The following is a 22977-nucleotide window of genomic DNA, read 5'->3' as shown; positions in this document are numbered from 1 at the left end:
CTCTCTGGACTGCAAAATGCATGGACTTAAGTCTGTTGGTTATGACTGAAGCCATTGGTTGGGTATACGGGACCTTCACCCATCTAACAAAGCTATCACCTAAGCCAAACTGATCAAGTGTAAGAAGTAAATAAGACCATTCAACATGGTTGAAAGCTTCTTCTGCATCTAGGGAAATCACAAGCCCATCTGTTTCCTGTTGTTCAGATAGCTGAATAATATTTAGCTGAAATTTTGGAAAGAATTTTTAAATCCACATTCAACCGTGAGATCGACCTGTATGAGGCGCAGTTTAAGAATCAGTGAAATGTAGTATTTTAACTTTTGCCAGTGTAAAAATGCAAAACGTGCACCTCAATATTGGACCTGTTTGCTTTAAACATCTTAAGAAAAAAACTATCTTTGTTAGAAGTGCTAACATCTGAAGTATTGTATGTGTATATTGTATATAGGTCGCAAGTAAAAAACACTCAAATGACTGGTACAGTCTAAGTTTTTGATTGTATTCGCTAAAGATATATAAGTATATATATATATATATATATATTTATGTATATATATATTGTAAAATTATTTTATCTACACATATAATTATACATCCAAACCTTTTAATTACTTTTAATTATATCATTGTTCAAATCATTCAACATTATAATAATATAATATAATATAATATAATATAATATAATATAATATAATATAATATAATATAATATAATATAGACATACTGAAACGTAGTTGCTAACTCTTGTTAATTTATGGCTGTCTGTAGTTCTCACTGCTGACCTATAAAAGACTACAACTCCCAGCTCGGGGGAAGGGACCAGCACGTCGAGCGCACGAGCCTCGCAGCAGCAGCAGCTGGTGCAGCCGAGGAGCGACGAGGCTACTTTGTTACAGCGGAGCTACCGGAGAGCAAACGCCAGAGCGGCGGATTCTCTCTGAAAAGTGTGAACAGTTTGGTGAAAACGGCTCAACCGAAGGCCCGACGGCGGGAATCTGTCGGTAGCGGCTGTTTTATGACCTCGCTGGCGGATCTAAACTTTGCGTTTTCGCCGACAAACGGAGGTCTTTCTCAAAGTTGAGCCGAAGAGGACTTCTCTCATTCAGGATGTCGGACTGAGACAAAGGGGTCTGGGGGGCATTCCCGTCGGAGCGGTGAGTGGCACATGTATTACCCACCGAGATGAAAAGTTCACCTGGTAGCTTCCCGCCAGGAGGAATACGCCGAGTTTGTGTGGGGCTGTGTAGTTTTAGGGCAGTGTGCTGTTTTTGTTTTTAAACGAGGCCAGCGTGTCTGGGCTCGGTGGGCAGTGAACTTGTTTAGCCTCAGTGTTTGGCCGCTGGCTCGTGGTGCAGAAGCCCCATGCAATGATAATAAAAGTGAGGATGTGTTGGGGATTTGTCACCGCAGTGAACAACCAAAGTCCAAAGTGTGATTCCTGAGAGGCTGTTTCAATTAATTTAACCTATACGGCTTGGCTTAGGGCGAGTGGGCATTTAACTGGAGCCATTTAAATTCCCGAGCAGAGAAAATGGCCTATGTAGGCAGGGAAAAGGGAGACTAGCAAGGTGTTGGAAAAACTTTATCGAAACGACTGTATTTTTCCACAAAATATTTACAGATTAAGTCTTTGATATCAGTGCCAACACAAACCTCATGATGAAATAAACCCATAAATAATAATTAACCCGTGATAAGAACAATTGGAAAAACACCTAATTTAACCTCCTTGTGTGCGTGCGTGTTTGTTTTTTTTGTGTGTCAGTATGTCAGTAATCTTTATCATTATTTTCGTCACATCTGCTGGTATCTGAACTTTGTCTTGTTTTGGGACACATCTGTGTCACCAGGTAAAACTTGACTGTTGAAGCCTCCTCTGAATGGGAAAGATGGAGAGGGAGTTGCAATGGTGGAAAGGACAGCTAGCTGCAGATATCCATCAGTCCCTCCGCATCAAGGTGAGTTTACCATTGTTACTGCTTTTATTTTATTTTTAGTTATTTGAAGTATAAGACAGCTCAGTTTTTGGCTGTGTGTGTTTAAGAAAACTGTCAATTTAACTGAAAAGACAAACATTTGTTAACCTTTCCATCATGATCTCGAGAACATGTGTGTGCTGCGCTGTATTATGACCAAAACAGACAGATGGTAACTTAATCTGAAATAATTAATTGAAAGTAGCAACAGCTTTTCAGTATTTTTATTAATACAGTACTTTCAGATTTGACTTGCTGTTCCTAGCATAATAGGAGAAAAATAGGACATATCTTTTTGAGGGTTTGAAATGTTTGGCCACAGCAAAAGGAAAATTATGAATGGCAATTGATTCGTTTTAAGAACCGCAGCCTTTCTCGAGAATATAATAATTTTACAGTACATTGAATAGCATGATGAAACTAAGGCTTGTTGATATTCCGCTGCATATTATACGCTACCCGATGAAGAGTTGGCAAGAAAATATAATTACACGGCCCTGTTGTCTATTCAAACACGATCTAAATTAGATTACATGGAGGGAGTTGAGGCTCATTAATTGAGAATGTCTTAATTAACCTCAAAGCATGATCATATTTCTTCCCATGTGTCGCTTTAATGGAGACATCTGTCACTCGACTGGCATTTTCAAGCTGGGTCTCTCCCGTCTCCTTCTGACTCAGGGAGGTGACACAGACCAGATTTTTTCTTTATCACATGTCAAAACATGCGACAGATTGAATGTACTGAACGTGACAAATGTGGAACTATGTATCGAATTGTGAATCAAGTGTTTGCGTGTCATACAGTGAGTCACTCTGTTACACACGCTTCGATTCAGTTCACTCATGCTGGACAGCGTCTGACTCAGAGCTGTCAATTAGACAGAAGATCTGTACGCAGAGCTGGAAACTAAACAACACACCCACACTTTTCTCATATACTATAGAGAGATGGAGATACTCACAGTCTGATGTCAGGCTTTGACTGGTCTGTATCATCACTTCTGGTTAAATCACTCCATAATGTTTACTACAAACAATCCCCTCATTGCAAGTGGTTTGAGGTTGAGACTGAGACACATCTGATACATGTGGGCATCTGAGAAATGCTCGAGTGACACGGTGGAGTTAATAGCTTTATATATGGGTAGCATGCTGTGTTCCTGTAAACCTGCCTTTGTTTTAACGTAGTCAGCCAGGAAGACTCCTCTGAACAGGGTTTTTCCCAGTTTCTAAATACCTTTTGATAATCTAACTCATGATGCATACATGTACTGTAAAAGTTGTGGCGCTTCCAAGAAGTCGGTCTTATCACGACTTTTGTATACATTTACCTCACCAGAAGCGTACGTCGAGTGCTGCGCGTTCCCGTATAGACACAGGAAGTTGATTGACAGATACATTAAGCAAAGTTTACGCTTTTTAACAAGAAGTCATAGCTTTTTGTAACACAAAAACAAAAGAGATTGTAGTAGAAACACGTAAAAATGTATTTGATTAAAAAGATAAAGGCTAAAGTTAAAAAAAAAAGAATGAAGTGAACTAGATTGTAAAAAATACAGCCCAGTATTAAAGCCTCATTAAATTTAACAGATGACTGTGACACAAAGAAAACTCTTTGATATTTAAGAAAAAGCAGTCAAATTAAAATGCCAAACTTTTGCTCGTTCTTCCTTTTGAGACATAGAAATCTGTCGCTAATTATCTTTAATTTTTGTTTGTTAGTCTGACAAAACAAAGCTGGTGTCATTTTAATTAGAAACAATTTATTAAAAGAAAACTGTCAGACGCCATTAAAGTGTTTTCTGTGTAGTCTGTGGTTGCAGTGAAATCTCTGTTAGAGAAGAAGAATAAAATGTGTTTGTTGAGGGTCTTCACGCGGTGTTAAGATTTCTTCCTGCCTTAATGACGTTTGCTGCAGTGATAATGCCCTGATGTGGTAGATAGCGGTGGTGTGTAGCATGTGGTAAATTATCAGACATGCAAATCAGTAGGCAGCTGTGGAATCCTTAATTATGGTGCGGATCCCCCACAAAGGCACCTCTCCACCCTGCAGAGCCCCCCACCCTCCCTCCCTCCCTCCCTCCTAGACTCTGGCAGCCTCCCTCTTCACATCCACCCCCATTCCCCTGCTGCCCTCGTACCCCCAGACAGACAGATGGACTAGAGGCAGTGGGGAGGAGAGGAGAGTTTGGGGAGGGTTGGGAGATACGGTCGGCCGTGGCACCGGGGGTGGTGTCGCTATATGTTGATTCGGGAGGAGGGCGCTGTTTATTTTTGGATTCCACTGAAGTGTCTGTCTGAGCATCTTTTGTTGTTTTAGTTGCACTGAAGAAAAAAAAAAGTACTTGACAGTTTTTATAAGTGTGGAAGTGATGGTAGATTAACCCCGAAAGCGATTTAAAGTTATTTAGAAATGCAGTCGGTCTTAAATAAACAATTATTTTCATCACTGATTAGTCTGCCTTTTATTTTCTCGGTTAATCTGTCTTTGTTTAAAGCAGTTGTCTCAGTCTGCTGCATTTTTTTTTTTTTTTTTTTTTTTTTGTCAAACTATGATGGAAGAACAATGAAAATAAATTAGAACCTGAAGCTTCCAAATGTTTAATATTTTGCTTTGAAACATTTTAATAATTAAAGATCAGATTGTTCATTGCGGCTGTACAAAGCTTTTAGAAGCAGGACTGGGCTGTCTGAGCCGACCTCATGTCTAGGATATTCCTAAACAGTCATGGTGGTGTGGATTTTTTTCTGTATTTTGTCCTCCATGTTAAAGACCCCTCGCTGACCCTAAGGAGATTAATCTACCAATCCTCAATCTCTCTTAAATCCAAAACACGTTGTTTTTACTCAGACTTAGGGATGGCTAAAAAACATTTTTAGAACAAATTATATTTGAGTATAAGAGGCTTAAACGCAGGGGGGGAAAAACTGTTTAGTGAGGTGGTACAAGTTATTTTAAACGTCTTTTGTTTCTTACTCCGAGACAGGTTTTTGAAACCGAAAACCTCGTGCTCTCCAGTTTTCTGGAGCTGATTGGGAAGATACACAAGGCTGATTGAATGCTAATGCCCTCGAGTGTCTCCCTTCAACTTTGAAACACATGCAGCTAATTGAACATGAATAGGAGATGTGCTAGGGGTGAAACCTAATCCTATGTGTTCCTCAACCTCCCCTCCCCGAACCACATACACACACACACAAGCCCCCAACCCATTGTTCAGAGACCCCTGCAATGACCCAAATTAACTCCTCAGCGCTCCGCAGCAATGCTGAATTAAATGAAACTGAAATGAGGCTGAATCATCCATCTATGCCCGCTTCATCCTGTAGAGGGTCGCTAACAAGCGGCGAGAGCGGCGAGAGGTGGAATGGGTTCGGTACGTGTCGCCGGGGTTACGTTTGCAGGGTTAACACACATTCTCGTTTATACCCATGGCCAAATTTATTTCTACGTGTTCGCAAAGTCCACTCAGAAAGACCCCGAGCTTCAACACTTCCCACCGTTCCACCGGGCTGACTCAAGAAGAATTTTCGATCTCAGGTTGAGTTTTATTCTTGGTTTGACTGTTTTTTTTACCTGCAGCACCTCTCTGGACAGCAGTTAGAATCAGTCAGCAGGAGACATGCACGGCTTACTATTATTATGCATATTCTTCGCAACCCCCACACTTCATCGCTGCTTCCTGCCCACCATGCTCCTCTCACCCTCGCCCCCCTGTTGTTTACATCCCCTTTTTCTGTTCTCCCTCTCCAGGAGCTGAAGTTACCGGTCTACCGGGCCCACTCTCCGCAGATTGGCATGCGGCGATACTTCGCAGACTTGTTGGCCATTCTGAGCAATCGCTACCAGCTATGTCCCACAGCGCGTCACTTGGCTGTCTACCTGCTGGACCTGTTCATGGACCACTATGATGTGGCTGTCAAGCAGCTCTATGTCATTGCTCTCTCCTGCCTGCTGCTAGCTAGTAAGTCCCCAAGCAACCGTGCAGCTTCTTTTCTAAATCCAGCTTCTATGTTTTTTTTTTTTGCTTATTTTGTTACGTTCCTTATATATTTTATGTTTTAGATTCAGACACAAGTTTTCATTGGTGACGTGGAAGCTGCTAAACATGAATCTAGAACAGAGGAACCTTGGCATAGATTGGGGTTTGTGTTAACAGAGCTACACCAGTCTCCGTGTGGTTTATGCACAGATGGCAGAAGGTGAAACGCTTCCTGCATAAAGGCTAATTTCAGTTAGGCTCAAGAGACCAAGATGTTTTTTCCTCTTCCAGCTCTGCTTTTTAGCCCGAATTGTGTCGACGGTTTACCGTAAGCTGGAATCTGGAGGACAGGTTTCCAGTATGGATGGATGACTGTGCCATTGTTTTAGGAGAAACAATTGGAGTCTGCAGAACTTTATCTGTGTCTTTGATCCTGGCTGTAATATGATCTGTGTGGCTGCTTCAGTTGCTTTAGTTCATTCGAGCTGAACTCGTGTGGTGCCTTTACAAGGACAAAATGTCCTCGAAGTAAAGGTGTAATATTTATTTCTCTGTTACTGAAAAGATATGATTCACTGTCGCCTCCAATTACAATTTAAATCCACTGGAAGTCATTTCTTTAATTGTAACTTTTTATGCTGTAAAGCTTGATTGTTATCCAAAACCCATTAAAAATGCTTCAGCGTGTCCAGATGTAAATGTTAATCATCATCAACGTTTCTATAGAACCGAGTGAAGTTGTGGTTTAGTTTAATTAGTGTTTCTCTGCTGTGAAATCTAAAAATGTTTCTTTGTGTTTTGGGTAAAGCAGGTGTGTTAATCATTCCCCTGCTGCTGATGCATGGCGCAGGTTGTATGGTAGTTATTAGTGTCTCTGTGTCTGTCTGGTGATTAACAGACTGTGAGGCTTTCTGTACATTAATGCAGCCCACGGCATCATGGGTAATTAGACTAATGATGCTGTCAAAGTAGGAGTCTGGAACAGGGCCTGCTCACTTGGGAGGGTTCACTGTATGTTTGTGTGTGTGTGTGTGTGCGTGCAGTGTCGTGTTCGGGCCATCTTTGCAATCAGAGAAGTCTCTGTGGTGGGATGAATTTGAATACGAGACTTGAAAGAGGATTTATTTAAAAGTAATCTCGTGAGGATCCAAGAATAGCTTTGAGAGTTTATTCATGGAGTCATATAAGTAATATCAGCTCAACCTGGACAGGGTTTATTCTTTTAATCACTAATAGATTAATCAGATTTAATATTGAATCTTTTGATTGTGGCTTTGAGTTAGTGAGGTTTTCTCCTCTCTGTTCTTTGGCTCCTGACTCCTCCGGGACTCGAGGGAGTCTCTGTCATGATTGATGAAGGCTTGAAAGGGCGTTTGATTCAAAGTTGTCTTGGGTTTTCATCTGTCCTGAGGTGCTTTGGAATCTGGCCTAGTTATTGAACAACCTCCCCAGGTCCCTCTTCCTGTGTTTGACGGGCACATACATTGTCTTTCTTTAAACTTGTCTGGCTTCTGCACTCGGTTAATTAATCGGTACCTCTTTTGTGCCTCTCAGCAGTCGCCACTTAATCCTGTTACTCCATTGTATGTGTCTTTTTTTTTTTTGTGTGGGTTCTTGTGTGTGTTTGCTTCTGGATGAACTACTCTTCATTTGAAGTCGTGAGATTATGGTCAGTTTTTCAGCCTCACTTAACTCCAGAGAACCTAATTAAAATACATAAATAAATGAATACAAGGGCAACTAATGTTGAATACAAGGGGAGTCGGGCGACAGCCCCAAACTTAAGTTCCTATTGTATTACATTCCACGAGGTCCTGCAGTGATCTCATCAGTCTTCATGTCAGGTTTTGGCCCCCTGAGTCTAAACTCTGCATACTGCAGCTATTTGTTATCATTAATGCTATCACGAGTCTCTGCTACCAGCTAATAGAAGCACATTATGGATTTGTGATGTCACAATGCTTATGCAGTCTATTTGTAACGGTTGATATTCTACCGGGACACGTTGATGCTCTTTTCTTGATTTAGTTTGTGGCGTCTCTCTAGAAACCTCGTTTTCATGCATTTTATTCAATAAAGATTCTCCATCAACATTAAAAAAATAAATAAAAAAATAGCATAATTTTAAATATCTAACCACAAGAAACCTCTGTCGTGTTTGACTAGACCGTATACTTATACACGCCTTGGAGTCCGGGGGTGGGGAAGAGCTGTGTGCTGAGGGGCACCTGCCATATGCTCCCCGAGTCAGGCCTCAAACAAAAGCCAGTCAATGCAGGCAGGACAGCCAGCCAGCCATACCCTCACCAGAGAGGGGGGAGGGGAGCTCACTCCGAGGGCTGGAGGTTGTTGTGTGTGTGTGTGTGTGTGTGTGTGTGTGTGTGCAGGCGTGTGTTTGTGTGACTATACATTTGCCGTAAGCTAATGACGCTAAAGGAGGACGTGGTTGCTAGGGCAACGCTGAGATGAACCTATTCTGTTCTTTTCTCGTAGCCACATAATTAAGATCCACATTGAAGTGTAGTCCATTAAATAGTCACCACGACGGCCTCCTCCTCATAGCCGTGTAACAGGCTGGGTTCTGGTGGTGTCCTTTTACCTATGGCTGCCGGCTCTGTTTCCCCCTTGTCCTCTCACCTTGTCGGGGTCAGGCTGGCGGAGTGAACCAGTCCTGGGACGGGGGCGGCCAGTAAAAGCAGCCCCGCGTCCCTGGGGGGGTTGGGAAATGAGCGGAGCGGTACTTCAAAGGCAGGTTGGCCGCTGATGTTAAACAGGGTGGAAAGGGAGGGAGAGGTGGTGGCCTGCAAAGTGGGACATGTTAGAACTGAACCACCCAGCAGGGTGCCCTGAAATGTAGATTAATAGGAAACCCGATTCCCCCTTTATCTCCCTCACAGATGTTTGACAGCAACTCTGATGGAGGTGTTGTCATGTGGTGCTTTTACACAATTAAATAATAATAAAGATATACAAATAGGTTTCATTACATTAGTATTATCCATTATTTTGCTAGCTACTACCAAAGCACTAATTTACAGTTCTGCTTGCCAACTGTTGTGTAATTATTATATATTAAATCTTTTTTGTGTGATGGTTGATGCTCAGTTTGCCCACATTTCACCACTCAGGCCGCTTTACCCGCTCAGTCCATGAAGTCCCAGTCCCCTGTACCCATATACAAACATGGCTGGGGTTTCTGGGATTCTCCCCAGTCAGCCATGCATTCAACATCAGGGGTCAAGGGTCGACCCAGACCTACATTGTGAGAGCTGCCAGGACCAGGGGTGGCAACATAGATATTCTGTGATGGAGCTGTGACCAATTTCCCACTCCCAGTGAAAGATGAACCGACAAATAAAAGGAGTTTAAAGAGCAGAGTCAAGGAGAAAAAGAAGAGGAAGAAAATAAAGATTACTTCAAAAGAGTTATTTTTTTTTGAAGCCTAGTCTTTATTGTCAAGAGATAATCAACTATAATTGATGGCAGTAACAAATCCTGTTTATGCATTCAGGTCGTGTTCATGCCGTCTTGTTGACGGATTAATTTCAAGCTGTGTGTTATGCACCTGGGTGGAGGTTTTCAGAATTTCTTCAGCACTACTGCTTTCCACTATATATTGATAGTATTTTATTTCCATTTTATTTACAGGAATTATAAAAATAGTACAAATTGAAATTAAACAGACTCTTAATTGTATAGTCTGTAATGCCATTTTCTTTTTTATTTTTTATCGGCAAATCCGTGATGGTTCTCTGTGGATGTTACTTTTTTGACAAATTGCATTTTTGTTGCTTAATCAAAACAGGATAAAAGTGGAGGATTTTTTTTTCCAGTTCTTATTCACTCCATATTCTATTTAACTATATTGAACATGATAACACGGTGTTGGCAAAATGAAGAGCAACAGAAATGAATCCTCTTCTTTCTGCGTGAGAATCCAGCTCTCAGGTTTCCTAATGGCCCCTATCACTCTAAACCCATCTCCACTTCCCCAAACAGCACACCTGGGAGAAGGCACTGCATCCTGGCCTTACCTCTCCCCAACCCTCGACCTATGACCTCTGCCTGTTTACTCAACCTTTTCTCATCATCATCATCACCTGTAAGGCGTCATGTAGCTGCTGTGTATGAAGGAGGGTTGGTGGGGGTAAAAAAAAGAGGGCTGTTTTTATTTATTTATTTTTTTTTGTCCTCAACTTCTTTTCTGGCAGCAGACTTAAGATAGGATCGTTTTGCCGCCTGCATTCCAGGTAGGCTGAACTCAAAGGAGAGGAATGCACCGTCGCTCTCAGGCCTCGTTTGTACTGATGACAGAAAAAACATCACAAGGAGCTGCGATAGTGGTGGCACGTTCCAACAGGATATCGGTGGCGAGATTAAATATAAATCATAAGGCGCGGTGGCTTTTTCATTGGGGGTTTTGACAAATCCCTGATGGGGTTGTCATGGAAATAGAAACCACAGTGTTTAAAATGAAAGTACAAATGAATCAACAACTCATCACAATGTGTTTGTTTTATGTAGCGTACCTAATGAACTGGCAAGTGAGTGTGTGTTCAGAGAGCATTTAGTTGGTCAGGGCTTTATGGTGCAAGATGAGGTTGGGTATTGGACCCAAGTGTTTTTTTTTTTTTTTTTAATTTGAGACTTGACAGGAAGCAACACATTTACAATTTAGCAGCTTCTTAAATGTAAAAACTTCTTGCTGTCTTTGTCTACTTGTGTTTTTTTGAGTACTGGTTGGACTGAAGCAAATTGAAAACTGGGTTTAACCTAAATTAATTAACCAATGAATTAGAAAACCAGTAGATGAATGATTAACAAATATTAATCCTTTTTATCTAAAGATTTCAAATGGTATTTCAAATGATATTGGAGGATGTCGTGTTGTGTTGCTGAACAAAAAAGAACAAGGGTTGACCTCACTGATTCACCATCCTGTGTGTTTTTTGTTTTTTTTTTTGCTGCATGGCTAACCCCTGCGGTGTCCCCTCTTTGAAATGAATGAGGCCACCTTTTTTGTCACACAGGCTGTAATACACGCAGGACGGCGTTCTTTTTACGGTAACTCAAACCGATCTGTGACTCAAACTCATACTTTATTTCTGTAGTTTCCTCTGAAATTGCATCCCTCGTGTGTCTCTTGTTCTGGTCACCCACAGTTGTAAACCGGCGGAGTAATCACAAAGCACAATGAGGAGACTGACTTGCAGTGTGCCTCTCATAAGATCAAAGAGGCCGGGCTTGCGTGGCCATCGGGGGGGTATTGATGGCTTTTTATGGCTGCGTCTGTGTGGACATAGCAGTCTAGCAGCAGACAGAGCCCTGATCCAGAGGATATGAGGGTGAGAGAATGGGGCAAGTGTGGACTAGGCCGTGGAACGAGCTTTGGTGGCTGTAAACAGCCCCGTTTCATGGTGCTTCCTGTTCTGCTGGGGAGACGCCATTACTGCCTCTCTGCTAATTACTCCCACACCCCCACCTCTGGCATGCCGGGCTGTAGATCTCATTCCTCCTCTCTTCCTCTCTCTCGTTTCTTAATGGCATGTCGCAGCGCCAGTGATAAAACTTGCACTCGGTAGGAAGGCTGAGTGAAACGAGGTCCATTACCGGCAACGCCAATGTCAGGCAGTTGTTGCTTTAAATATTCATCCCCGACTGTAGCTGGGATAGGTCAGTGAAGCCTGTATTTTGACTTGTAGAGTCATCCGAGCAGCTTCTTCAGTTCTGCTTTGCGTGGTTCGTTGCCATGGTTTTATATGAGAAGATTTACCCCGACAGAGGGGGGTGGTTGTTGTTCTCAGCTTGATGCGTGTTTTTGCTGAGGCGATACACAACTTCATAATCCCAGCTAGTGAATGTTACACCAAGTAACTACAATGAGCACGGGTTGGCACTTTAGCAGCGGGGATTTTCTAACCCATGAATTACCTTCTGAGTAGTCACTTAATCCTTTTAACCGTAACTTCTAACATTAATCTTCCAACCTTTTACTCAGACGTTTTGTCATAGTGACACTGAGATGGTCCCTTCATTGATTTCATGTTACAAACGTTTACCTAAAGATACTATTCATGAGCTTTATGCAGTAGGATGAATGTCTAAGTGGAATGAAATAAGAAAATGTATTATCTTCTGCCATCAATTAATATAGACAGTGTTAAGATTTCACTTCAGTGACTACTTCCTACAGTAATTGGAAATCCATCTGTATTGCTTATCTGCAGATGGTTGGTTAGAAACACTTAGAGGAAAGTGTTTATTTAAATGTGCTCATTAAGTTTTATAAAACCATATAGGCATAAACAGCTGGCTTTCTACTGAGAAATATAATGGAAAGAAGTGTTGTCATAGCAGCCGTTAGCTTCTGCTCTAGGGAGTCTTTGTTAGGGTAAGACTCTATTTTAAAGAACTGTTAAATAAATTATAAACCATGCCTATGTATTATTAATAATAGCATTATTATATTCTCAAATATTTGGTATCGGCCTCAAAAATGCCCAAATATTTTAGTTTCTTTTCATCGGTTTCATTACGAGCCTCCACTAAAAGCTGTGCGTAGCCGACTGCACATGCTTTACAGGGAACTCTGTATCAGAGTAACCTGACACCTCCTCACCCTCATTCTTAATGTTTGAGAAGAGGCCTGTTGGACCTCTGGATTAAAGGCAGAAACACCCCTCTTCATTGGTCACATGAGCCCCAGAGGCCTCAGGGCTGTTGCTATGGAAAAGGAGGATGTCTTGGGATGGGGAGGGGACTCGCCATAATGACAATGCTCTAATGTCTGCGAGGAGCTGGGGTGAGTCAGAAGTATTGTGAATCAAACGGACTGTTTTCATAGAAAGTGTTTTTATCATCCACTGTAAGTGCCCCACTCTCCGTAAGCCTATAGCGACGCCTCCCAAGGCTTATTGGTGTACAGCTTAGCTTTATGGCCAGATGTTCAGAAGTAGTCAACTTAATTGCTAATGCTTAGCAGGCACTTGTTAGGTTTTTGTGGAATCTGGAGTAAGCAGCTTTAGAGCTGACCGTAAACGTGCTGCACATGATAAAAGACGCCCTGAAAAAGAAAGAAAATGGAAAGAGCGATTAATAAAGTTTCAAGTTGAATCACCTCCACCCCAAATCTAGAGGTCTTTTTTATGTTTTTACGTTTCAGTAGACGCATTGATCCATAGACTGGGAGGTGGACGTATGCTTCTGCATTTTACCACCATACTTTTAGACTTAACCATCAATAATTATTTAATTTATTTGTGTTAAATGGTTGAAGACCCATTTTTATTTAAATTTTTCTTCAAAATAGGAAAACATGTTTTTTTTTATATCTTATTACAAGGATGAATTGATGATCATTGATGCTGCTGAGGTATTGTTTGCTCAATTTAAGTTAGTTGAATCAACTAATAGTTTATGTTCTGCAAAATATACACTTTTATGGGATGGTGTGTTTTTTGCATTATTGGTCAAAGAGCCCATGAAGCCTCTCCTGAATATAAACGTTAACTATCTGGTAATGGTATTAAGTGTTTCTATAGAGAGTATTTCTTTCTACAGAACTATACCAGGGCTTTAAATCTAAACTCTCTGTATTTGCTTCTCTCCAGGTAAATTCGAGGAGAAAGAGGACCGGGTTCCCAAACTGGAGCAGCTGAACTCTCTGGGCTTTATGTGCAGCTTGAACCTCGTCCTCAACAAGAGGGATCTGATCAAGATGGAGCTTCTGCTGCTGGAGACGTTCGGCTGGAATCTGTGCATGCCCACGCCCGCCCACTTTATTGACTACTACCTCCATGCCTCGGTGCAGGAGGGCGACCTCTACAACGGCTGGCCCCTGTCCTCCCTGTCCAAGACCAAGGCTTTCATGGACAAATACACTCACTACTTCCTGGAGGTTTCACTACAGGGTGAGTTCAGAAGGAGGGCGCTGACATGGGTCTTACTTTGTCACGTGTGTTGGATATAAAGTGTCCGATGTAAGTTTCAGTCAATTGAACAGTTTTTTTTTTTCTTGTAGACCATGCCTTCCTGAGTTTTAGACCATCCCAGGTCGCTGCCGCATGCGTAGCAGCGTCTCGCATTTGCCTTCAGATTTCCCCAAGCTGGACGACCGCCCTGCATCTACTAACAGGCTACACATGGGACCATCTGACCCAGTGTATTGAACTCATGCTGCTGTAAGTAACAAACCAACATCAGAATCAGAAAAAAAAACTTAATTTATCCCTGTTGGGCAATTAGGAGGGCAAAGAGCGGTGCATAAAATTGGGACTTCTGCCAGTAACAGAGTCGAGATGAATAGTGGTAAATATGAAAGAATATTTAAACACAAGGTGGAATAAGCTATGATCTGGTGTATAAACCTTTCCATCGTGTAGCTAATACCCTCAGATGTCCAAGTTAAAAACCATAAATAAGTTCCACATCATCCTGGTCAGATTTTGGCATCGTTTGTAATCATTTGTACATGTTCGGATCAATCTCTGCTCCTGTTCGTGGTTTATCTGAGCTCTGCTCTCGTTTTATTTTAATCTTAATTGTAATTCCACAACAAGTTGCCTTATATAACTCGACTTATTTCATCATTTTTGTTGTGACGGTGACTGACGGGAGTGCATTTATTGTTAACAGTGCTCATGACAATGACGTGAAGGAGGCAAACAAAACCAAGTCCACCCCTCCTCACCGGCCCTCCTCTCTGCAGTCACAGCCCCAGACCTCTCACCTCTCTCCAGTGTCAGCCATACAGAGGCCGGCGTCCTCCTCCTCCTCCACCTCCTCCTCCACGCCACAGCTGCTCTTTCACCCAGATGGCTTCCCACATCTTTCTCAGCATTCCCCGTCCTTCACCCAGCTGCAAGCGCTAGCCGAGTCCCAGGCCCTGGGCCCCGTGGTGAACATGTCTCAGGACTTTCTTCAGAGCCACAGGATGGGCCTCCTAGCCGGGGCTCCGACCATCACCCCCGCGGCGGCGTTCCCCACCTACTCGAGCCTGACCTCAGGCCTCCAGCCCGGCGCTCGCGCGCTGCCGCTCCAGGGCCCCATTTCGGTGCAGATGGCCCTCGCCGGAGAGCCACGGCACTGCCTCAGCATGGCCTACAGCGGGGGATATCTCGGCGCTCATCACACGTTCGCCGCCGGCTGCTTCGACAGGTGACGCCAGGAGACGGAGAGGGAACACAAACCCCAAAGGGAGCCCACCGTTGTGCTCCCTACCCAACTCCCTGCCCCGAAACACCCACTTACAGACCTCCTCTCTCTCTCCGTCGGTGCCGCAACACCTTCAGCTTGTCCAGCCCCCACGTCCCTCACTCAGAGACGCCTCAAGCGCAAGCAGAGGTCCAAAAGCAAGGCAGACCCGGTGGAAGTCATCACGCTGACGTGACGAATGCTCCACTGCCTCGCACGAAAAATCGGAGGCTCTGCCATATTCAGAACTGGATTTCTAAATCTATGTGTTATTATGAGACTGTCATCACTGTGAATGAGATGAAAGCAGCAGCAGTGTGATCTAACACCCACCTCATTCAGTGCCTGTTCTCAGTTATAGCTGAGCCAATTTTAGAAGTGCACAGAACACAAAGTATGTGTGATAAGCATATCTTGCTGCTTGACATTTTATTTCTAATCCCAAAAATTGAAAACATTTTATAGAGGAAAAAATTGGCTGGCGTTGTTTTTTTTTATTTTATTTTTTTTTGAGCCACCATTTGAGAGGGATTAAAAGAAGAAACCGGGGCTTGTGGCTGACTCGGCGAGGCACAAAGAGGTTGTGTATGTCGGTGGAATTTTTGGTTGTGTCTCCCGAATGCCAGCGAACATTGGTCCGTCAAGCTAACGGGCTCCTCTGGGAATTCCTCACAACACAAGACCTCAGAGGGGACGAAGAAATTCATTGTTTTGTGCACAGCAGGTGAAGTCCGCAGCTCGATCAGGCCTGCAGTATTTTCTTTTCTTTTTTTTTTCCCTCCTCCTCTCTCGTCATCTTTCTCTCTCTCTCTCCAAAGTCGAGCCTAGAGGCAGAGCCCTCACACTTGCAAGTAAAAATGTGGCCGTCTTGCAGCTGCAGGCTTCGTCCTACTAAAGTTTTAATTTCACCAGCACCACTCAAAGAATCGAACGCGAACTGACGTGACTGGACCAGAACGGCGAAAGGAGACGTGGACGTCGGGTTGTGTCGTGTACATATGAATTTGCTGCTGCCTTCTTAACCGTTGGTTCTGTGTCTGTGTAATGACTCAAATGTTTACATGAACCACGAAGTATCAGGGACTTTAACAAGATTACTTGAATATAATGCCATTGAAACATGCCATAGCTTTTATTTATGACGACTCATTTTTGTTAATTAATTTTTTTTAATTTTTTTTTTTAATAATGTAGTTTAGCTTTTTTATACCAATTTAGAAACCCAACATTGGTTAATTATAGCTTCTTTATACCTGTTCATAGAAACTGTTTAATTCAGGCTCAGGTTGTGAGGCCGAAGCTAGCGGCCTTCCTTTATTCTGTGCTATTATGCTTTAAAGTGGATGCTAATTCAGCATCCGTGGAGTCTGCAATATTCCCCTTCTTCATCACTGGACAGTACAGCTCAGTAAATGCATGCGTGGAGCAGTTCTGTTTGCTACACAGTGGAACAAACCCGTGGTCACTGGTTTCACACACACACACAAACATCTGCAGCCAGTCGTCTGTAATTGCTTCCCAGATTTCTAAAGCTGCTGTCCCCAATCTTCCACATCCTGTTCGAGTATAAACACATCCAGATTCCCCGTGCTGGTCACAAGGGTTGCCCGCTGGTTACCATGGCGATGCCTTAAACGTGCAGACCCTTAGTTCTGGGGTGTTGCCAGCTGCAGCGAATTAGATCTATAATTAACGATTAATCTGCTGCGGCGTCTGTGATGTTGCCGACGATGTTTTTGAAATGAATGACATTTGAAAATGAATTGGAGCCCGAGTGGACACTGCACGTTTTATTTAACCAGCCACGTAAAAAACTCCACTATAGATAATTCACAGTCTTGTATGGCAAATCAAGCTGGAATAGGGAAATATTCGGCATTTTTGAAAACTGCAAATCTAGACAACCAATCAGAGTCTTCTTAGGTTTGTGGAGAATTGTGAACTTTGCTCTGGAATGAATTAGTGATAACTTGGACGTACTGGCTGCAGTTTATTTTAATATCCTGTAATTCAAACGTTTCTCTTCTACACCTCAAACCAGTGTTTTCTGTGGACACTGCATCCTCTCATGTTAATGCCTCGCGCTCGGCTGCTGTCAGGCTTTAATCTTAAATACGTAAACGTGTACAGACGTTTCTCAGATAACGCTACAAAAAAAAAAAAACCCGCTGCACTCAGATTAAAATGATCAAAAGTCCTTTACAGCTAGACATCTGTTTGTTTCCCTCCACTGGAAGAGACGCTTGATGCTTTTCAGTGACATGAAGTATGATACTATGCCTTTTGTTTTTCTAACCTTGTGTACAGTTTTGTTGTTTTCTACATTCCGATTGATTTCATTGTATTTTAGTTCAAACTTTTTGTGATTTTTTTTTTTTTCCTGATGAAAGCTGTTGTTGTGAACTAGTTTTTTTTTGTTGTTTTTTTTTTCGGTTTGCTCTTTCCTCACATTTCACGAGCAACTCCTTATCGAGGTGTCAAAGGTGCAATACGTTGTTTTTCTGTTGAAACTGACCACAGCCATCACTGTCTCGTGTATACCACTGGTTCATCTTTTGTAACTTATTTTTTGATAATTGTGTGATTTGACTTGCTGTAGCTTCGTCTCCTGTAGAGGGCAGTGGGCTCTGAACACAATGAGTATGTTGCATATTGCAGCCACACGCTTTGAGTGATAGTTATTACTGAATGCTTTTTTTGTCTTTTAGCTAGTTTTTACCGTGCATTCGTCCCTCCCCGTGAACGGCGCCGACGCCCCTCACACCAAAACAACGCTAATGTGATAGTAACAAAACGACACCACAAACTTCCAATTTATATTTTTATATTCTTTTGTAACGACCTGTAGTCTTGGTTTATGTGACACTGAATGATTAAAAATGACATTTTTTTTTCTTTTCAATCATAAAGTGCCATGAAAAAAATAAACACACATGTGAGCTGAGATCCTGAGGGGTGTTTTTCTTACTGAGGAAGCGTGACTGAAGGGGCCTGCAGCTTTTTCTTTTTTTTTTTTTTTTGGAAATGATGGTTTCCACTGCACTGCTCCGTTCGGTTTAGAGGGCGGACAATGTAGCAGCGCAGTCGTCCAGCTGTGACCACACGCTGTCAGTGCGACAAAACATTCATTTAACATGCGCTGAATAAAGCCAAAGCCAGGGGTGGAGGAGTACGTTTACAGAGTCAGTCAGTTCCCCTACTGCACAACACAGAAAAATACTTTACATTATCCATTATAATACATTATCTGATGGTTTTAATTTGTATTTGGATTGTGTGCCTACTCCACGCTTGGGATCAAACCTAAGACAAATAATTTAATCTGTAACTCCCACGCTTGCAAGTCACGGGTGGAATACTAAACACAACGAGCAGTGCTACTTTTCAGACAGCTGACAAAGTCATTATTCACCACTTGATAGAACAAGTTCAGCCTCTCATCTGCCCCCACTGCTCACTCACAGCTTTCTGTGTTGTGTGGCATTCTGATATATAGAAACCTATTCAGTGATGGGACTCCCACACACACACACATTACACTCTAATGTAAAGCATCAAAAATGGCCGCCCTCCCCGTGTGGGGCACGGCATAGCGAACTCCTTCATCTTTGTTCCCTCCAACACACCAGAATATTCACCGTTTAGAAAATGAAATACAGATTAGGATACCGATACCTAATTTGCACATTGAAACACATGAGCCGCTCTCTGTTCCTTCGCCTGCGAGGAGGTGGAGGAGGTGTGGACAGGTGGGTGCAGCGCTTCAGGCTGTCACTTGTAGTCTTTTGTATGCGGCGCTAAAGAGGTGGGCTGCTCTCTTCTGTTAAACGCGTCCTCGAGGAAGAATTTGTCGGGTGGGGGCTTGGGCAGGGCTGCTCACGCTGCTCTACACCTGTGGTGCATGTCTTGCTACATGTTTTCTGAACTCACAAAGTGAGATCTAATCGCCGTCGTTTGTGGGCTTAAGATTGCATTCGCACGGATTAATTCTTAAATCTTAGTTTGTGTTTGCAATCTGGTTTGAGTTTATTTAGTATGAGTGTTGTAAAACCTGAGCTAGAGTAGAACAATGTATAGACACGTTAAAGGCCTTAAGGTGTTTGAGTCATTATTCTCTAGAGAGGATGGTATGAGTCAAAAATTGAAGGTGTTGAAAGTTCTTATGAATTTTGTGCTTGAATTGTGCTTGTGTGTTTCTGTCCGTGTCTTCATGTCCTTATGGATCAGATGCTGAGGTATAATTTGGTCATTATCAGGGCAACTACTGTAATTTCACTGTGTGGATTTAGTCCGTACACACAACAAATTTCTTTCTGTTAGCATATTTTTCTGGGCAGTTTTGCAGTCTTAAGCATAGAGGCTGAGCTGCAAAGGAAAACTGTGAATCTAAAACCATTGTGTTTTTTCAGATCATCTCTTAGACTATAACAGGAAAAACGTTAATCTTCCTTCGGGATGTGTCATGTCAGGCTGATAGGAGTGTGTCACAGGACGGCATGTGCAGGATGTTTGTAGTGTGACAGCTACTAAACAAACACTTTACTTGAGGAGCGAGTTCTTAATCTCCTTTTCTTGGTCACAAACAGCTTGTCAGCCATCCAGGACAAATGTCAAGGAGTCTTGTTACAGTGTCTTTACGATAACACGCGATATTACTACTCGCTAAATGAATCAAACCGGCCCCCTACATGATGAGCCTCTGCTAGCCACACTGAAACACGTGATTTAACAATGAGGGGCGATCTCTGTGGCAATTTCTTAGAAGTGTTTTTACTCATCCAAGAACTTAAACCGTTTGAATTAAAACAATAACACCAGTCCTTGTCCATGTTTTACAGAAGAATAAGGGCACCTCCTAGTGGTGACAGTTGACAACTGCAGCTTTTTGCAACTCCAGTTTTAGTGACCAGTTACCCTTCTCCAATTTCTTTTCTGGCATTGCTAGTGCAGGCCTGAAGGAATTTTTTTATATAAATCCAACTGTAGCTGGATCAAATCTTGTTTCCTTTGCTCCAGACTAACGTCCTCATTCCCAGGTTCTCTTCCGTCATTGGATCTGAACCAGCAGCACTGCGGAGAAACAACTGGCACGTCTATTCACATCCTCAATACAAGAAGCGAGTCTGATCCTCTGAAGGTCCCTGTCAGACTGTGAGATTTCATCCTTCACTGCAGCATTTGGTCCCTGAACGGCAGCTTGAACAGGCAGCACTAGCTGGTGTCACAACAGCGGGGGGACGTACTCAGGCTTTCATAGAAGAAGAAGAAGAGACTAAACTTTGCACATCAAACCACAGATGGCACAGAACTCACCATGTAGACTGGAACCACTCTTTTTTTTGTTTTGTTTTGTTTTGTTTTTTCACAGAATGTGTGGAAATGGCCAAAAGCTTAGGGAGGCTAATGCTGTTCATATTTTGTAAGCCAATGCTACTTGATTATAGTCAACTTAGTCTAAGTTTTTGCAACAGAACTGAATGATTGATTATTTAAAAAAAAAAAAATCCAAGTGTCTTTGTAGACATTTATTTTCTTTTTCAACTGGACAGCCTGACTGATTTACAGCTTGAACCAGCCAGTGAAGTGACTGCGGCGCACAGGCAGCCAATTGGCCTTTTTCATGAGTCAACCATTACAGAATGAGGAAATATTTCAAGTAATTATAATAAGTTCTGCAAGCAGCCACAGGTTTGAACCAGGTTACAGACCAACAGAAACATCCTCAAATTACACTTCCGTTTTTTTTTTCTGCCGTCTTTTCAGATTATTATTTTTATATATAACGATATATCGTCCCACACCAACTAATAATACTAACAAAATATAAATCATATTGTTTATTCTGAATAGTGTGGGGGAATTTCTTGCACATTTCTACACTTTATAAACTTCTGCTAAACTGACTTAATTGAAGGAAACATGTATTTTCTACTTATTTCAAGTTCACAAGACACATAAAACACATAAAACCCTTAGAAGATCCTCTCATTTGTTGAGCAGAAATCAGCCGTTAAAATACATTTGGCCGCTTTATAACAATCATAAATTCAACAGTCGTGTCAACAGTAAAGCAAAATGTTATATCTAAGTGATTTATACTGGATCACACTGAACATGGTGCAAACCCACTTATTCAGAAATACAGTATAATTTAGTTTCACAACTTCAATGAGATGTTTCACTTCCTCCTCAGCACAGATGGTCACATTATTCCTCTTTTTTTCTTTCAGTAACTGGATCAAGCCTTCCCGCAGCCCCTTATGCACTGAAGCGTGTTGAGTCTTGTAGCATTAGATCCTCTTGTTGATTCTGGTAAAGGTCACACCCTTCTCTCCCGGTGTTGTGCAGATCTGCAGGAGACGGTGTGGAAAAGAACAACAAACGATTTAAGAGTTTGTGGCGATTAAGCCCTGTGTGAACCAGCGCCTGCTTCTCTTACCATAACTAGCTTATCGTCGACGATCTCCGCAGTGAGGTTGTACTGAGGGAACTGGATTGAAATTTTGCCGCCCTCCATTGTAACAGGGGCCTGTAGGCCACAAGAAGAGTCGCAGGTGAGACGTTGTGTGAAACGTGCGAGGTTAGTTGTTGAATTGCTATTTTCCTCCAGGGCACGTCGTGCACTCACCTTGAAGTTAGAGCCTGTCATCGTCACCAGCTCACACTCCTGACCCACGGTGAATTTATTAGACCAGGTCCAGTTAGGGATGCTTTGTGTCCAGGTGAAGTCGTTCCCATCCTGAACCACCTCTGTTACCACTTTGTGGTCTGTCTTTGCCTTGAGAAGCCCTGTGGTAGAGAACAAAGGTGGCTCACATTTATCCACACATGGATTAAGATTCAGTAAAAACAGAAGAAGAAGAAGAATCCTCATACCAATTGCTTCTAGAAACTCCTCATAGTTTTCTTGACTCTCAAGCTCGTATTTCCCTGCAAAAGCCATGCTGATGCTGATATGGAAGTGATGAAATAAGGAAGGAGTTTATGTTCCAAGAGAGGAGTGGCTTGTTGCAGGCGCTCTCAAACCTGCCTCTTCCTTTCCTCCCGCACATAATCTCACCATGTGTCAGCCCTGCGTGCATGTCAAAAATGTTAGCGGTGTTTTTCCAACACATAGCTCTCACACTTCTCATCCCCGCAACAAAGTATGTCCATGCCCCTGACACTATCAGGTTTTTCCCGTGCCTCTGCAAGTTTGAGCACGCATTGCGTGGCTCTTAAAGTACAATGTGTCGTTGTTCACGTCACAGGCGCCTTTTCAGCGGTGGTCATGTACCGTGCACAGGTGTTTTCAGATTTTTATTTTATTTCCATCGGACTGAGAAGATAAGGATAGCAGCTGGAGGTCAGATATTTATTGTCACATTTATTTATTGGGTATTTGGTGAAAAAAAAACTGCACATATTCACATTTCAACGTGGACACATTTGCTTTATGTAAAACTGAACAGAATTAAAAACTCAGTGGACTCTGAATGGAACAGTTGGATTTTTTTTTTTTTTATTATACTGAGACATTATCTTATATAGAGTAATTTCTATATTATCCCTGCTGTTCACCTTGAACATGCATACAGAAACAGCCCGCCTGAAGAAATTCCTCCATTTATGGAGATTATGAAAGTTAAATCTGGTGAAACATGCTCATCATACATATTTTGTGTTGTTGTAGTTGAGATCAGCAGTTGTTTGCATGTGGAAATAAAATATTTCAGCAATGTGAAACAATGTGGTCACTGACATGACGAAAATGAATGCTTCACAACACTGTGGGTGTTGACATCTTAATGTGGGATCCTACTGAAAATTAGTGTCGCC

At 42.3% G+C, this 22977-nt stretch overlaps 2 protein-coding genes across 2 annotated transcripts; one reads left to right on the top strand and one right to left on the bottom strand.

Moving 5' to 3' along the window:
- The first annotated feature begins 843 nt into the window (after positions 1-843).
- On the top strand, positions 844-18103 carry ccnjl (cyclin J-like). The gene is made up of 6 exons (XM_047586054.1): positions 844-1159; positions 1856-1963; positions 5739-5949; positions 13578-13877; positions 13988-14147; positions 14602-18103. The coding sequence occupies exons 2-6, from the start codon at positions 1886-1888 to the stop codon at positions 15125-15127; spliced, it is 1275 nt and encodes a 424-aa protein (XP_047442010.1). The 5' UTR covers positions 844-1159; positions 1856-1885; the 3' UTR covers positions 15128-18103.
- A 2566-nt stretch (positions 18104-20669) lies between these two features.
- LOC125008078 (gastrotropin-like) lies at positions 20670-22207 on the bottom strand. Its single transcript, XM_047585120.1, has 4 exons — positions 22036-22207; positions 21788-21948; positions 21599-21688; positions 20670-21509 (listed from the first exon to the last, which is right to left on the bottom strand). The coding sequence occupies exons 1-4, from the start codon at positions 22100-22102 to the stop codon at positions 21450-21452; spliced, it is 378 nt and encodes a 125-aa protein (XP_047441076.1). The 5' UTR covers positions 22103-22207; the 3' UTR covers positions 20670-21449.
- Positions 22208-22977: the final 770 nt, after the last annotated feature.

This window comes from Mugil cephalus, chromosome 5 (assembly GCF_022458985.1).
Source record: "Mugil cephalus isolate CIBA_MC_2020 chromosome 5, CIBA_Mcephalus_1.1, whole genome shotgun sequence".
Lineage (NCBI taxonomy): Eukaryota > Metazoa > Chordata > Actinopteri > Mugiliformes > Mugilidae > Mugil > Mugil cephalus.
Note: the sequence above shows the minus strand (reverse complement) of the source record. Positions and strands in the feature narration are given on the sequence as shown.

Bases quoted from the DNA above. Each gene is read 5' to 3' on its own strand.
- ccnjl (XM_047586054.1), top strand. From the start codon at position 1,886: ATGGGAAAGATGGAGAGGGAGTTGCAATGGTGGAAAGGACAGCTAGCT. The intron at 5,950-13,577 runs GTAAGTCCCCAA...GCTTCTCTCCAG, and splicing joins CTCCTGCCTGCTGCTAGCTA to GTAAATTCGAGGAGAAAGAG. The intron at 14,148-14,601 runs GTAAGTAACAAA...TATTGTTAACAG, and splicing joins TGTATTGAACTCATGCTGCT to TGCTCATGACAATGACGTGA.
- LOC125008078 (XM_047585120.1), bottom strand. From the start codon at position 22,102: ATGGCTTTTGCAGGGAAATACGAGCTTGAGAGTCAAGAAAACTATGAG. The intron at 21,949-22,035 runs GTATGAGGATTC...TCTCTACCACAG, and splicing joins GGAGTTTCTAGAAGCAATTG to GGCTTCTCAAGGCAAAGACA. The intron at 21,689-21,787 runs GTGAGTGCACGA...TGTGGCCTACAG, and splicing joins TGACAGGCTCTAACTTCAAG to GCCCCTGTTACAATGGAGGG.